General features: G+C 41.8%; 1 protein-coding gene across 1 annotated transcript in view; it reads left to right on the top strand.

Moving 5' to 3' along the window:
* Positions 1 to 13122, top strand: part of CTNNAL1 (catenin alpha like 1) — a 57658-nt gene that overhangs the window by 39622 nt on the left and 4914 nt on the right. Inside the window, exons 9-12 of the mRNA XM_086469364.1 lie at positions 869 to 1027; positions 2599 to 2691; positions 2996 to 3146; positions 10138 to 10175. Of these exons, the coding sequence (XP_086325490.1) occupies positions 869 to 1027; positions 2599 to 2691; positions 2996 to 3146; positions 10138 to 10175 (441 nt within the window). The remainder of the gene's footprint in view (positions 1 to 868; positions 1028 to 2598; positions 2692 to 2995; positions 3147 to 10137; positions 10176 to 13122) is intronic.

Genomic DNA, 13122 nt, shown 5'->3' with positions numbered 1-13122 from the left:
CAAGTTTGTTGTATATTCAGTGCAGTCTGCCAAAGTGATAGTCTTACGAGCATAAGAATGCTCTGCTATTTCTAAAGAGGTTGCTATTCTGTATTTACCTGTTTTTTAAAATGGTGACTGGTCACTAGACTGTGACTGGTCACTAGAGCTCACAGCAGCTGGTAGCTGTTGTCACGCAGAGTCCTTCACAGCTTGCTTTCAGCAGACTGTGTCTGAAAGTGTGTCTGGATTTAGGGATGCGTTTCAAGGGGAAGCTTCTCCTTGCTCATTGGGAGTGTAGGGAGGACGGTTGAGACTTCCTCAAGACCCATCTCTGCCTTCAGTCGCCTTGCAGAAAAGGTTGTTTTTACTTTTCTAAGGCCGTTTCACAAGCTGATGATATTCAAGCTTTTCTTTGCGTCACTGCGAATTCAGTTTATTCATAGGAACTGGATTTCTAATACATTATAAACTCAGATGCTGGGTGGCTTCAATCTGATTCCCACAGTTTAGTGTGTGCTCAAGAGAAGAGTGGCTGCTGTGCCATGCTTATGCTGAACTTGGTGCCCCACAAATTCATGCACCTGTTTTTTTTCCCAGCTGTAACATTATCAGAAAGCAGCAGTGTAATAACTTCATGTCCTCACTTCACCCAGCTGCTCTTTTGTTTTCCTCCATATTTGGTTGTGGGGTTTTTTTTTGGAATGCAGTGGATTTTATCTGTTTACTTTGAATGGTAATTGAAGAATTAAAGCCCCAGATAATATGCAAGCAGTGAATTTTTTGCTTCTTGGAGAAATCAGTCTGTCTCTTCAGTTTATTTGACATGGTACTAGATGAATTTTTTTCCTTCCAAGGTTTATCTCTTCTTCTTTTAATGCAACTCAAGGTCCACAGTGCAGCAACATCTTTGGCAGCAGATCTGCTAAAATACCATACGGATCATATGGTTCTCAAAGCATTGAAAATCACGGGAGTAGAAGGAAATCTTGAAGCTGTAGCAGAATATACCTGCAAGCTATCAGAGCAGAAAGAACAACTTGTTGAGGTGAGTTCACAGCTGCTTTCATTTTGTAAGGTACGTAGAAAAATGAGTGGCCAAATTTGTCTTAATCTATTCCTAGGAAGGCTTTGGTCTCTGTTTTTTGTAATTTTCATTTTATTTTCCTGGTATACTGTTGACTTTTGTCTTGTTCTTGGTAGGGTCTGAGGCAGAGGTGTCACTGTGGCATACAGTTGTTGAAGTGATGTATAGTTGTACCCAATTCTTCTCCTGGATCTAGACTTAATCTGTGTGTCTATATTGGGGCTAAAATACTCATTAAAAAATAGATCTATGTAGAGATGATAGCCTTTTTGTCTCAAGCAGTAGGTGTCCAGCAGCAGCTGAATCCAAAGACACATTTTAAGAAGGCTGGAAATGTAAGGCCAAGTTTCTCAGTGCAGTGAACTTCACTGTTTGGGAGATCTTGTGTAGTTTTTGTCAGTCAAGAGAGCCACTGAAAATCTTTTCTCCTTTGTGAAAAGCAGTGTGTGTTTCATGTACTAGTGCATTCATGGTTTTATATGGCAACATTCACACATGTGAACAACTAGGACTTTGTGAGACTACTGAGCCATCATGGTTCTCGGGCGAGGATGTCTGCCACGTGTGCCTTGTTGTGCTCTCGTCTGACAGACGAGCAGGTGTAACTGTACCAGTAGGAGCTGTACAAAGAGGCCACTGATCTGGAACGTGATGATGCCAGCAGCTATCCTTGCGTGGCATCTAATGGTCATTCATTTCTAAAAAATCCTGATATCATATGGGGCTGGAGGATTCGTCCCAGAAGGATTGAATATGCAGGAGCAACGCCCTTGAACTTCTGGGACTGGCAAATCAACGCTGTGGATTCTTAATTTCAGCTTTAATGTCCCCTTTTGCTGTGACTAATTAGTGTTCCAGTGAGACACTGATTTTTTTAATTTTTTGTTTCCCAGGGGTAACCATGAGGTTAAATAGTGCTTGTATGTGAGGCCCTATAGTATTTCTGATGGACGGGGCAGTTAGCTTCATATGTGCTGTCTCTGTCTTACAAATTCTCCTTTTGATCTGCAAACTTCGATGTTCCTTCTCAGCCCAACTTTCATTCTTAATCTTATTTAAAAAAAGACTACATTTTGCTCATTGTGAAAGGAAACAGTATTTCGTCCTTAAATTAATTTGACACTGATTTGCTCAAAGATAATTCAGTCTCCTGGATGATAAAAGCCTAAATTTTCCACATGATTGCCAATTGCTGAGTACATCTGTTCTGGTGAAGTTGTGCTACAGTATTTCCAAGTTCTGTAGGTTTCTGATTACTTCCAGCTTTATTCAGTTATAAATATGTGAAATTGTTTTATTTTTATTTTTTAAGACTTTCAGTTATTTTCTCCATGTTCCAAGTCAGGATTTCGCCCTGTTTTTATTGTAAATGATCCCTGAAAAGCACCCAACTGTGTGGTCCCCAGTAAGTTTCTGAAAGGACTGTCAATAACTTTGTGTTTGTGTGTGTGCATGTGCAACCATTCTCGCTACTAATGAAAGCATATTTTTTTATCATTCTTTTATCTTTAAAATTATAAAAAATTATTCAGATGTGTCGTTTACTGAGGCATGTCTCTGGAACGGAGCCCCTCGAGATTACTTGCATACACGCAGAAGATACCTTTCAGGTCACTGGCCCACAGGTATGCTTAGCTTTTATCTGGCCTCTTGTACTGGACATAAATCAATAAAAATTACTTGTATGGATTTTTTTGGAGACTTAATGTGGAACTGTTCAAAGCAGTTCTAAGAGTTACACTTCAGTGTTGGGCAGTAGCTAAAAGTGCACAAGGAAGATCATCAAGCCTGCAAATGGCAGATGAATACAGGGCAAAGGTGTAATAGTAGCAGCTTAATTTTGTGTTTTGTCTGTGAAGACGTTTGTGAATTCATGTGTGAGACTATATACTAAGACTCCCAACAGCTAATATTTTGTTCTCTGTCCAGATAATCTCTGCTGCAGAAACACTGGCGTTACATCCATCTAGCAAGATTGCAAAAGAAAATCTGGAGGTGTTCTGTGAGGCCTGGGAGTCTCAACTGAGTGACATGTCGATGTTGTTAAGAGAAATCAATGATGTGTTTGAAGGCAGAAGAGGTAAGAATGCTATGCAGAAATAGAAAAATGTAGTCTTCAAAATAAGTAGTCTAAGAATTTTAAGTGTGACTTAGGAAATATTGTTTTCTTAAGAGCGCAGTGAACAGTCCCACATCCCTTATGGCGATGTGGAATCTAGGTGGCAATACACAGACAGATTGGTTTTGTATGGATGTCCAATTAGGGTGCTTACTGGATTTTTTTCAAAGAAAAAACAGCCAGAGATTTAAAGGCTTGATTTGTGTAAAATTAGGTATGTTTAGCTTTCTGCACTGTGATTAGTTCCAGCAAAATCAAACGGAGCTGTTCAAAGGACATGAAGTATTCGACACAGCTCTTGGCTAGCGGCGTCCGAATATTAGGGGTGTAGGGCTTTCATCCTACCTTTTGGTTCCTCAAGGACGTACCAGTGCATGACAATCAAGATATAACTTGAGTTGTGTGACATGTTTAATTCATTTCCTGTATTTCTGGCAAATACATATGCATATATATTCTACACTGTCAGCTTGCCTTGTATTCACTTCATAACGTAGTGAATGTAGTTATTTGATTTTTGAACTGCTGTCCTTTCTCCTGGATGGACTCTGTGACGACTCTGCACAATCTTGGGATATTTTCTGTGGTTGGTAAGTTTATTGGTATTTATACAACATGTAGAAGAAAACCTTCGAGTCTTAAGGAAAAAAAAAATAATTTGTGTTTACTTTTAGCATAGGGGAATTTACCTTTAAAATGGAAGCCATTTTGTGTTTCATTTTTATTTAACATAATTTTTTTCAGATTATGTCTTTAGTGTGGCCTGTTGTACTTTGTGCAGCTGTGTTTGTTTCAGTCTTTAAGGTATAATTGCATACAGGCAGAATGTAATATATAATAATACTGAATGTCTTGTATTTTTAAGAAAATCACTCAGGTTTAAAAGTTTAGCTTTAGTTAAATACAGGGACTCATTTTTTTTGTATCCAAAATACAGAAAAAGTAAATCCTTATTCAGGTTAGATGACACTTTTTCAATGATACAATGCTTCATCTTGCTATTAACATGAGATCTTTTTTTTCATTTTTAGAATTTATTTTGGCAGTGTAACTTTCTGTACTTGATCAGGTTTTTGTGCAAGCAGTTCTTTTCTGACAGCTTTGTAAGGACAGTAAACAACTAACCACAGGACAGTAATATCTTAAATTGTTGCTGCTGGTTGCTAGATGAATGTGTGTCTGAGCCTGAAGACTTGTAAAAGGAAAACATTTATTGAAATTCAATAATTAAGTCTAGCTCAGGTAATTGGGAATTTGAGGCGTTTGGGAAATGCGTGATTGTTATCCTTCCTACCTGTTCAATCAGAGATCCTGTTCATGGGCCTTTTAAGTTTCAGTGGGTTTTGTTTTGGGAGCCAAGGACATACTGATTTGCTTTAAACGTACCATTAAATTTTATATCATGCAACTTAAAATATGGTATTCCTCAAATAGTAATGTGTTACAGTAAATTTGGAATTTGCAGGGCTGATTATGCAGTATTGGATTTTTTCATATTCATACAATGGTCTAGCAGGGTTGAATAACCTTTTTATATATTTGTGTGCATGTGTGTGTATACATATATATATTACTGTATTTAAAAATAATAGGATGTGAATCATGCAGCCACAGCAAAGCATATACTTGGCTCTCCAAACAAATAGTTCTTGAAGCATTGCAGCAGATCCCAGTGTCTCCTGTAGTCCGCAACATTCTCCTCCCTTGTGGCTGTTGACAGCAGGTAACAGACCTTTTCTGTAAGTGGTATTTTCCAGTTTCTTTAAAGCATCATTTCACAAGGCAACCCCATGTCATGGCTTGGAGGAGAGTGGAGGCTATAGGGTATGTGGGCTGGGGTGCAGTGAAGACTATCTTCTCCTGTTTGGCGTAGCCAGATGAATCTGTTCTTGTTAGTGTCTCTTGTTTCCTTGGTCTGTCTTTCAGCATGAAGCGTTCTGATACCACCACTGGTGAGGCAGGAACCCTGGCTTGTATTCCTTGTACGGCCTTGGGTGCGTTAGGGCTTGTAGTGCCAAACCGATGCTGAGGAAATCATGTCTCAGTTTTCCTTGTCTCGTGGCCTGGCCTTATAAGGGACTTTTCTCTCAATCTCGATTGTTTCATACTCACTTTCAGCTATCTCCTTAGAAATAGTTTGGTCTCCTAAATCCACCAGTCTTCTACAAAGTTTTCCTCTGTGTTATGGGCTAATCTTTTTTTGTTTGCTTGTTTTCTGTTCTTGGGCTTCACTAACTCCTGTCAAAAAAAAAAAAAGGGAGGTAAAACTTGCCCAAATAGCCCCACCTTTTCACTTCCAGAAAATACTCTAAAGTTACCTTGCCACTTTCAACATTTTTTTTTTTCTCCTGGAAAAGACGACTGATCACCCAATAAATAAGTTAAACTGAAATATTTGCGAGCAGATAAGGGTAGCATTGACAAAACTTTTGCCTCCAAACACAATGAAGTTTCACAGTATAAGATTTTATTCTCGTAACTCATGATACTTGTCTTAATGTCGAGGTTGGTAAAAGTGTCTTTATTTTACAGACTAAAATGTAACAAGTGCTTTATTCCTAGTAGAATTGTGTTTGTGTGTAACAAAAGATAGAATTACAGTAAGAAGGTATATATTTTTTTTCTCCTCAGTTTAAAAACTTGTATTTTTGTACTACCAATTTAAATGTTTGGCTTTGTTAGAGAGTTCAGGATACAGCTTAAGAGGCAAAAACTGAACGGTGACTAAATGTGCTGGACACATCAAATAAAAGAAGCAATTTTCTGATTACACTAGATTCACATTGTTTATACTAATTTCTTTATTTTTACAAGCAATTGCATAACTCTTTATCCAATGTTTCTTTCATATCAGCAAATCAGATATTTCTCATACTGAGGCTCAATCATAGAGCGCCAGATTTAGCTCAGAAATGAAGCAATATTTTACTCCATTTTAATGTAATCACACCAGATCATGCCCAAAATGTCTGGGGGAGGAGGGTGGACATAGTGGGGGAGGTTGATGAGCACACCACAGCCCAGTAACCCTCACATCTGTTTTGAAAATCATAAAATGGTTAGGGTTGGAAGGGACCTTAAAGACCACCCAGTCCCAACCCCCCTGCCATGGGCAGGGACACCTCCCACCAGACCAGGTCGCTCCCAGCCCCATCCAGCCTGGCCTTGAGCACTGCCAGGGAGGGGGCAGCCACAGCTCCTCTGGGCAGCCTGTGCCAGGGCCTCACTGCCCTCACAGGGAAGAATTTCTTCCTGACATCTCATCTCAATCTCCCCTCTTTCAGGGTGAAACCATTACCCCTCGTCCCATCACTGCCCTCCCTGATCCAGAGTCCCTCCCCACCTCTCCTGCAGCCCCCTGTCAGCACTGAAGGCCACTGTAAGGTCTCCCTGGAGCCTTCTCTTCTCCAGGCTGAACACCCCCAACTCTCTCAGCCTGTTCTCACAGGGGAGCTGCTCCAGCCCCACGAGCTTCTTCATGACCCTCCTCTGGACCCTCTTGAGCAGGTCCCTGTCCTTCTTGTGCTGGTGCCCCCAGAGCTGGACGCAGCCCTGCAGGGGGGTCTCACCAGAGCGGAGCAGAGGGGCAGAATCTCCTCCCTCGACCTGCTGCCCACGCTGCTCTGGATGCAGCCCAGGAGGCCATTGGCTTTCTGGGCTGTGAGTGCACGTTGCTGGGTCATGTCCAGCTTTTCACCCACCAGCACCCCCAAGTCCTTCTCCCCAGGGCTGCTCTCCATCCCCTCATCGCCCGGCCTGTACCTGTGCTTGGGATTGCCCCGACCCAGGGGCAGGACCTTGCACTTGGCTTTGCTGAACTCCATGAAGCTGGCCTGGGCCCACCTCTCCAGCCTGTCAGGGTCCCTCTGGATGGCCTCCCTTCCCTCCAGCGTGTCGACAGCACCACACAGCTCTGTGTGATCGGCAAACTTGCTGAGGGTGCATTCGATCCTGCTGTCCGTGTTGCTGACAAAGATGGGACACAGCGCTGGTTGCGATACCGACCCCTGAGGAACGGCACTCGTCACTGGTCTCTGCTCAGACATAGAGCTGTTGAGTGCAACTCTGAGTGTGACCATCCAGCCAATTCTTGACCCACCGGATGGTCTGTCCATCAAATCCAAAACTGTCCCTGTGCTGCCCAGAACCATACGATGAGGTAGAGTTGGCCTTCTTTTGCTTAATTCTAGACCACTTTTTAATCCAAGTGTGAGGAGGCCTGTTCTGCCCAGGATTGGCATTTGAAATGTTGTGTGGCTGGTCTGGGCTCCTCAAGAGGGTGGCTTCTGTCAGCTGGGAGATTTGGTTCAGCCCGCGGAGGGTTTGGTTGGTTCTCAGAATTACTAGTTCAGGTTAAGTATTTAACTTCGAAGCACTTGCACTTTGAGATGAGTCACCTAACAGAAGTACCTCTTACTGTTGGATGTCAGCCAAACTCTTTTTTTTTTCCCTAACTTTTTGGTTTCAACATGCTGAAGAATGTGAATAAACCCTGGATTGCTCCCTTGTGACTTGGTCAGAAGTGAGAGAATGATTTATGAAGATAACTTCCTTTCCTGCTCTCCTCTTGTTTTGCCCACTTGATCTGAGTTAAATAACCATGAGGATCTGGGAGGGCTGTAGCTGATCAATAGGGGATAGAGATCAGAATTTAGAAATGAGAGTTATAGAAAGAAGGGTAAAACAGGGATGCAGCCATCCTACTGTCAGCTAAGAAGGGAGATCAAAAGCAGGGTTTAGAAGTTGAAATAGAGACATTTTGGAGGGAAAAACATGACTGGAACGATTGGAAAGTGGAAAATTGGATTGAGTCAAAAAAAGGAAAAGATGATGAAATAATAAAAAATAATTTGACATTGAAGGAAAAATGTGTTAGAGAAGATACATTAGGAACAACAAAGGCACACTCAAAAATAAAAGGAAGATCAGAATATGGCAAAAAGCCTTTTGGTATTCTAGCAAAGATCTGACTTACAAATTAAAGAAATTAAATACCTGGAAAAATATATGTGTATTCTGTTAATGGGTTCAAATATAAATTCTGTAATTATACTGATGTAATTAAGTATTTTCTGATGAAGTAGGATTATCTCTGGCCTGAGTTGATCTGCGGTTTTGAAAGGTCTTGGTATCTGTGGGTCCGGTGAGGTGGGCTTTTGTGTGTGGTTTTTGGAGTGGGTTTTTTGGTTTTTTTAAATGTTCCAAGAAATAAATAGTGAGATCCTTCCTCTTTCTGAATATGGTGAGCAACTAAACCTTGCAAAGCCAAAGAACTGGAATTGCTTGAAGAGCAAAAATAACTTCTATTTTCTTATTTCTGTTTACCACCTCTTTCCATTTGATTTCCATCATTCTGAATGCCCACCTTGTGTGTGCGAGTAGTGTGTCCTCTCAGTACGCCTTCGTATTCCATTTGTTATGTCACAGCTTTGGTGTTTGAACTTTTTTTTGTCTATCACAGCACAACAGGTTTTTACACAGCACCAAGAGGATCTTTTATGCTACAGCATTTTAAACTTACAAGTGAGCTTTTGTGCTTGGTACGCCTTGCATGCTTTCTGACATTCCCTGTAGCTGATGTTTTGATACATAGGATGTTGTAAACCCCTTCTCATAGCTGGTATCGGTCTTTGGTGAGAAATCTTGCTTGGATGCATGTTTGGGCAATTAATATCTGAATAACTCTTCATTCTGAGAAAAACAGGTAGCCAGCTGGTGCCCCGACAGCTCACTTCATCTTTCACCAGACTGGGTAGGGGAAGGAAGAGGTGATCTTAGAAGGGAAGAGTTACATTTTTCATACTTCTCAAGAGGGTTGAGGGACACTTGTCAACTTACTGACATTTGGGTTGCCTAGCCATGGAGCTCATCTTTCTGTGGTGTCAGGAGATAAAGAGCATGCTTTCATAAAAAACCATGAACGCACAAGAGAACTGTCTGCTGAGGACGCAGAATGTGGTTTCTCTAGGAGCTGATAGGAGAGGAAGATGCAGCAATTGTAGGGGGGTTTGTTTCTTGTCTGTCGAGGTGGATCATCTGTATGCAAACCTGGTACCGATAATCCTTATGGTAGCCCTTTGCTTTGTCAGGTAAAATCTATTTTTCACTAGCTCTTAAGGCTTTTTTATCTATTTTTTTGATTTTTATTTAGCAGGCTTTTCTGTCCTGAATCTATTGTAGTAGTATGTAAGTCTTAATATAAATTTAAGTCTTAATAATTAAGTCTTCTGGTAGCTGGAGCTCTAATCCTAGGCTGTTAGCAGGCACTGTTTCCTCTTGCAGGTAAACTCAGCCACTTTTGGGTAACGGCTGAAAGGAATTTTTTTTCCACTTGTTTTGCTCAGACTTGGAGTTTCTGAGGCTCTTGGGGATATAAGAAATAACTCAATAAGCGTGTAAAATGCTACAGAACTTATTTCTTTATGAAATCCACTGCACGTGGGATACATATAGTGCAGTACAACGTGAGGGGTTTACTGGGATTACTTAGAAAAACCTGCCTAGGTATTTCTCACTAGTGGCATTGCCCGCTCCAAATTTTAGACCACCCAACCCACGCCAAGACAAGCCTTGCGTGGAACTGCTGTTGTGCGTTCTGTGCTTCACCACAAAATGCCCGCACGTAGCGATAGCTACTCGGTCACTGGAGAGAGTTTCTTTACCTGCTTGGGGATGGCACGCAGGGGACTAGGAATCTTAGAGGGAAACTGTTCAGAGGAGCTTTAACGGCTGCGTCCCAAGAGCTAAAATCTGAGCGGTACAGGGTTCTTGGCTTGTCTCTCTGAAGCACAGACAGAGAGAGAATCCTCTGCAATGCTCGAAGAGGAGGAATTACAGGTGAGTAATTTGCTTTTATAGTACTGCCACTTAAGGAAGGATGAAGTAAGGCACGTGATCCCATTGATTAAAATCTGCATACAAATTTTGGTGTAAATGTGTGTGTTCTTCATAGGAGAGAAACGCGTCTACCTATCGCTGCCCAGACCAGGGGTAAGTTGCTTTTGGGATTGTTGGGTTCACTTTCGATCTGTTACTAACCGACTGACTTCTTCCCGTGTCGCACCTTCATGAGGACGTAGCAATATCTTGGTAACGTGCATCCTGGCTGGATGGCTGACAGTAAAATATCAAACTTTATCAATTTATTAAATTAAACACACTGAAAACTAGGGTAACTAGTTACATAATATGCTTTAATCACTTTGATTGTACATGACCTTTAATTCCTGTTCATTAATACATTTTTTACCATGTACTCGACTGTCATGCTATATAATAAAAAATGCATTGTTACCAGTAAAACATAAGAATATACCACAACAGACTGAAAATAAATCCTGGTAATCCGATTTTTTTTTTTAAAACATTGTTGCCTGAGTTTACCTATTCGGAACAAATGGACACTTCAAGCCTGTGTAGGCTCTTCAGATAATGGGTTTTTGATCCCAAATGTTTTTAATGCAGACACCAAATGTCCAGGTTTAGTTGTGAGGTAATTAATATCCTTAGCCGATTATAATCGATATTGCATTGTTTCTGAGAGCATCTCTGTGTTAGGAAGCCTCCTAAACCTTGTTAGTATGATGTAATCAGTCATTTGATTCACTTGCTACATACTGAATCTTTTCACGGGTAGGAAGAAGGGGAAGAATGATCTCAGAAGGTACTGTAACCTCTAGCTTGTTTCTTTCTCTCCTTGCTTTCTTCCTTTAACCTGTAGTGTTGAGGAGCTTGGCTGTGAAACGATCCCCTGTCTCCGTGTCTCCTGCTGTGCGATTCTGTGACTTCAAACACGATATGCTACTTCTGACCCTTAATGAAAAGAGAAAAGGCCATACATTATAAATCGAATCTACAGATTTAAACACAATATCATGTTAGGCTGAGTGGGCATGGGTGAATTTCAGGGTTATGGAACTAAGTATTGAGGCTGGAAAATAGATTGGTTCAGTGATTTTTTTGATAGGGTTTTTGTCCCTCACTGGTTTGACTAAGCTACGCTGCTTCTGGACTTCAGCCCAAATTTAAAGATGACATGTTTGAAGTCAGATTCCCACTTACTCATACGCCCTTTAAAAATACATTCCGTAAAAAGTTTGTTCCCAGGATTTAAACAGTTCTACCTTGTGGTTTGAAAGGTTGTTGCTGCCTTTTGAATTCTGCAAGGCGCATAGATTTGGGGGAGTTACAGTTAATAGACAGTTTGAAAGTCGACAGGAAACGTAGATTACACCCGTAAGTCCATGGAGTTTCTTCAGGGAGTAATTTCTTCGCCTAACTGCACTAACCTTTGGAACCGCCTCTCTTGCCAGTGCTGTCACTCTTGGTGCTGCCTCTTCTCTCCTGCTGCCATCACAGAGGTCTGCAGTGCCTGGCTAATGCCCACGCCGGCCCTGCACAGAAGCCACGCTCTTCCTGTCGATCTGATCAGATTGCGTGTTGTGTTACGTCTGTTTAATTGCGACTGTGCTGTTGGCCACTGATCAGTGGCCCCCTAGACCGTGCCATAGCTGAGGGCAGAGCACTAGTGAGGATTCGTGTGTGTGCTTAAAGCCCAGGTATATTTTTCTCCATAGTATTAGGTGTCAATTCACGTTTTAAAAGTAGACCAACTGCTTGTCTGATTTTTACCAATTCTCCTATTCATGTAGTGTGAGATAGCACTAGAATGGAGAAAACTACAAATCTGACAAACATTCTGAGGTTTACTGTAGTTATTTGTGGAGAGAAAAACTTAACTGTGCTAGAGTGGTGGTGTTCTTGAATACCCTTCACTCAGCAGCTTTAATATTTGCCATACCTTGTAGCCCAAAGTTTGCATTTACAGACAAATTTAGTTTTTTGTGTGCCTTTCTTCTTTAAGACTGCCTTAAAATCAGCGTTTCTTGAATTGCATCTCTAATACACAATATGGTCAAACTTAAGTGACAACTACAAGTATCAGTTCTTGCACTTTTTGCTGAAACCTGCAATGTGAGATCAGCGTTTCTATTACATAGGCAGAATTACAGTGTCTAATCTGGGTAGACATTCATAACATTCAGAATATTTAAAAAATTTGGGATGGGAAGAGAGAAATGGCACAGAAGCTAAACTGAGCAGCAAATGACAGTAGGAAATCCAATAGTAGTACTTTATTTTTGCTCAAACTGTTGAAGTGAGAGTGGGAGACAGCACCTGGAGCTTATTTCTGATGCTGTTCACAATGAATAGTGCTTGTTTTCCCCCCGTGCAGGCATTCTGATCTTAAATTGCCCCAGTACTCCCACTAATGAATAGCAGCTCTCTTCAGATTCTCCGCCAAGGATCTCAGTCCTGCCCTCTTACCTCCAGCAGCTCCCACCTCTCCCAGTTAGGACACCAACTTTGTACTTCCCACTCCCCTGCGCTCCAGGGCTGTTTCTGAACGTGGGCCGTGGCTGTTGTGCCTGTTGGTCTTTGCTGTCCTTGCGCAGTGACAGCACCAGCACGTGGAGCTAAAGCCAGGAACTGCTGCTCCCTGCGTGCAGACTGACGGGAAACAAACCACACGCCGACGGCGTGTGTCTGTGTGAGTTGGCAAGCTCTGCCTTACCAGGTAGTCCCCTCACATCAGTACCGCTAATGACTGCTTAACCCGAGCCAACACTTGGCCTGCAGCCCAGCTGGTGTTGCAGATAGTTCATGACTTAAATAAAAGAAGGAAATCCAGCCACTTCCACAAAGTGACACGGAAGAGTGAGCTATGTCGTCGCACTAGCGCTTACATGGGTCGTACCCTAGATGAGCTTGCTGCTGGCTACCTCAGCTTCCAAGACCCTGTTGTATCAGTGCTGTCTCTGATGGAAAAATCCGTGCAGTAGTACTTGATTAGGAGTGTGTGCTTAGTCCTAAGTATTCCTGAGGATTTAGAGGGGAAGGGGAAGAGATGGTCCTGCAGGAGGAAGTGGAGTCCGAG

This window comes from Leptosomus discolor, chromosome 8, assembly GCF_034619465.1.
Source record: "Leptosomus discolor isolate bLepDis1 chromosome 8, bLepDis1.hap2, whole genome shotgun sequence".
Classification (NCBI taxonomy): domain Eukaryota; kingdom Metazoa; phylum Chordata; class Aves; order Leptosomiformes; family Leptosomidae; genus Leptosomus; species Leptosomus discolor.
Note: the sequence above shows the minus strand (reverse complement) of the source record. Positions and strands in the feature narration are given on the sequence as shown.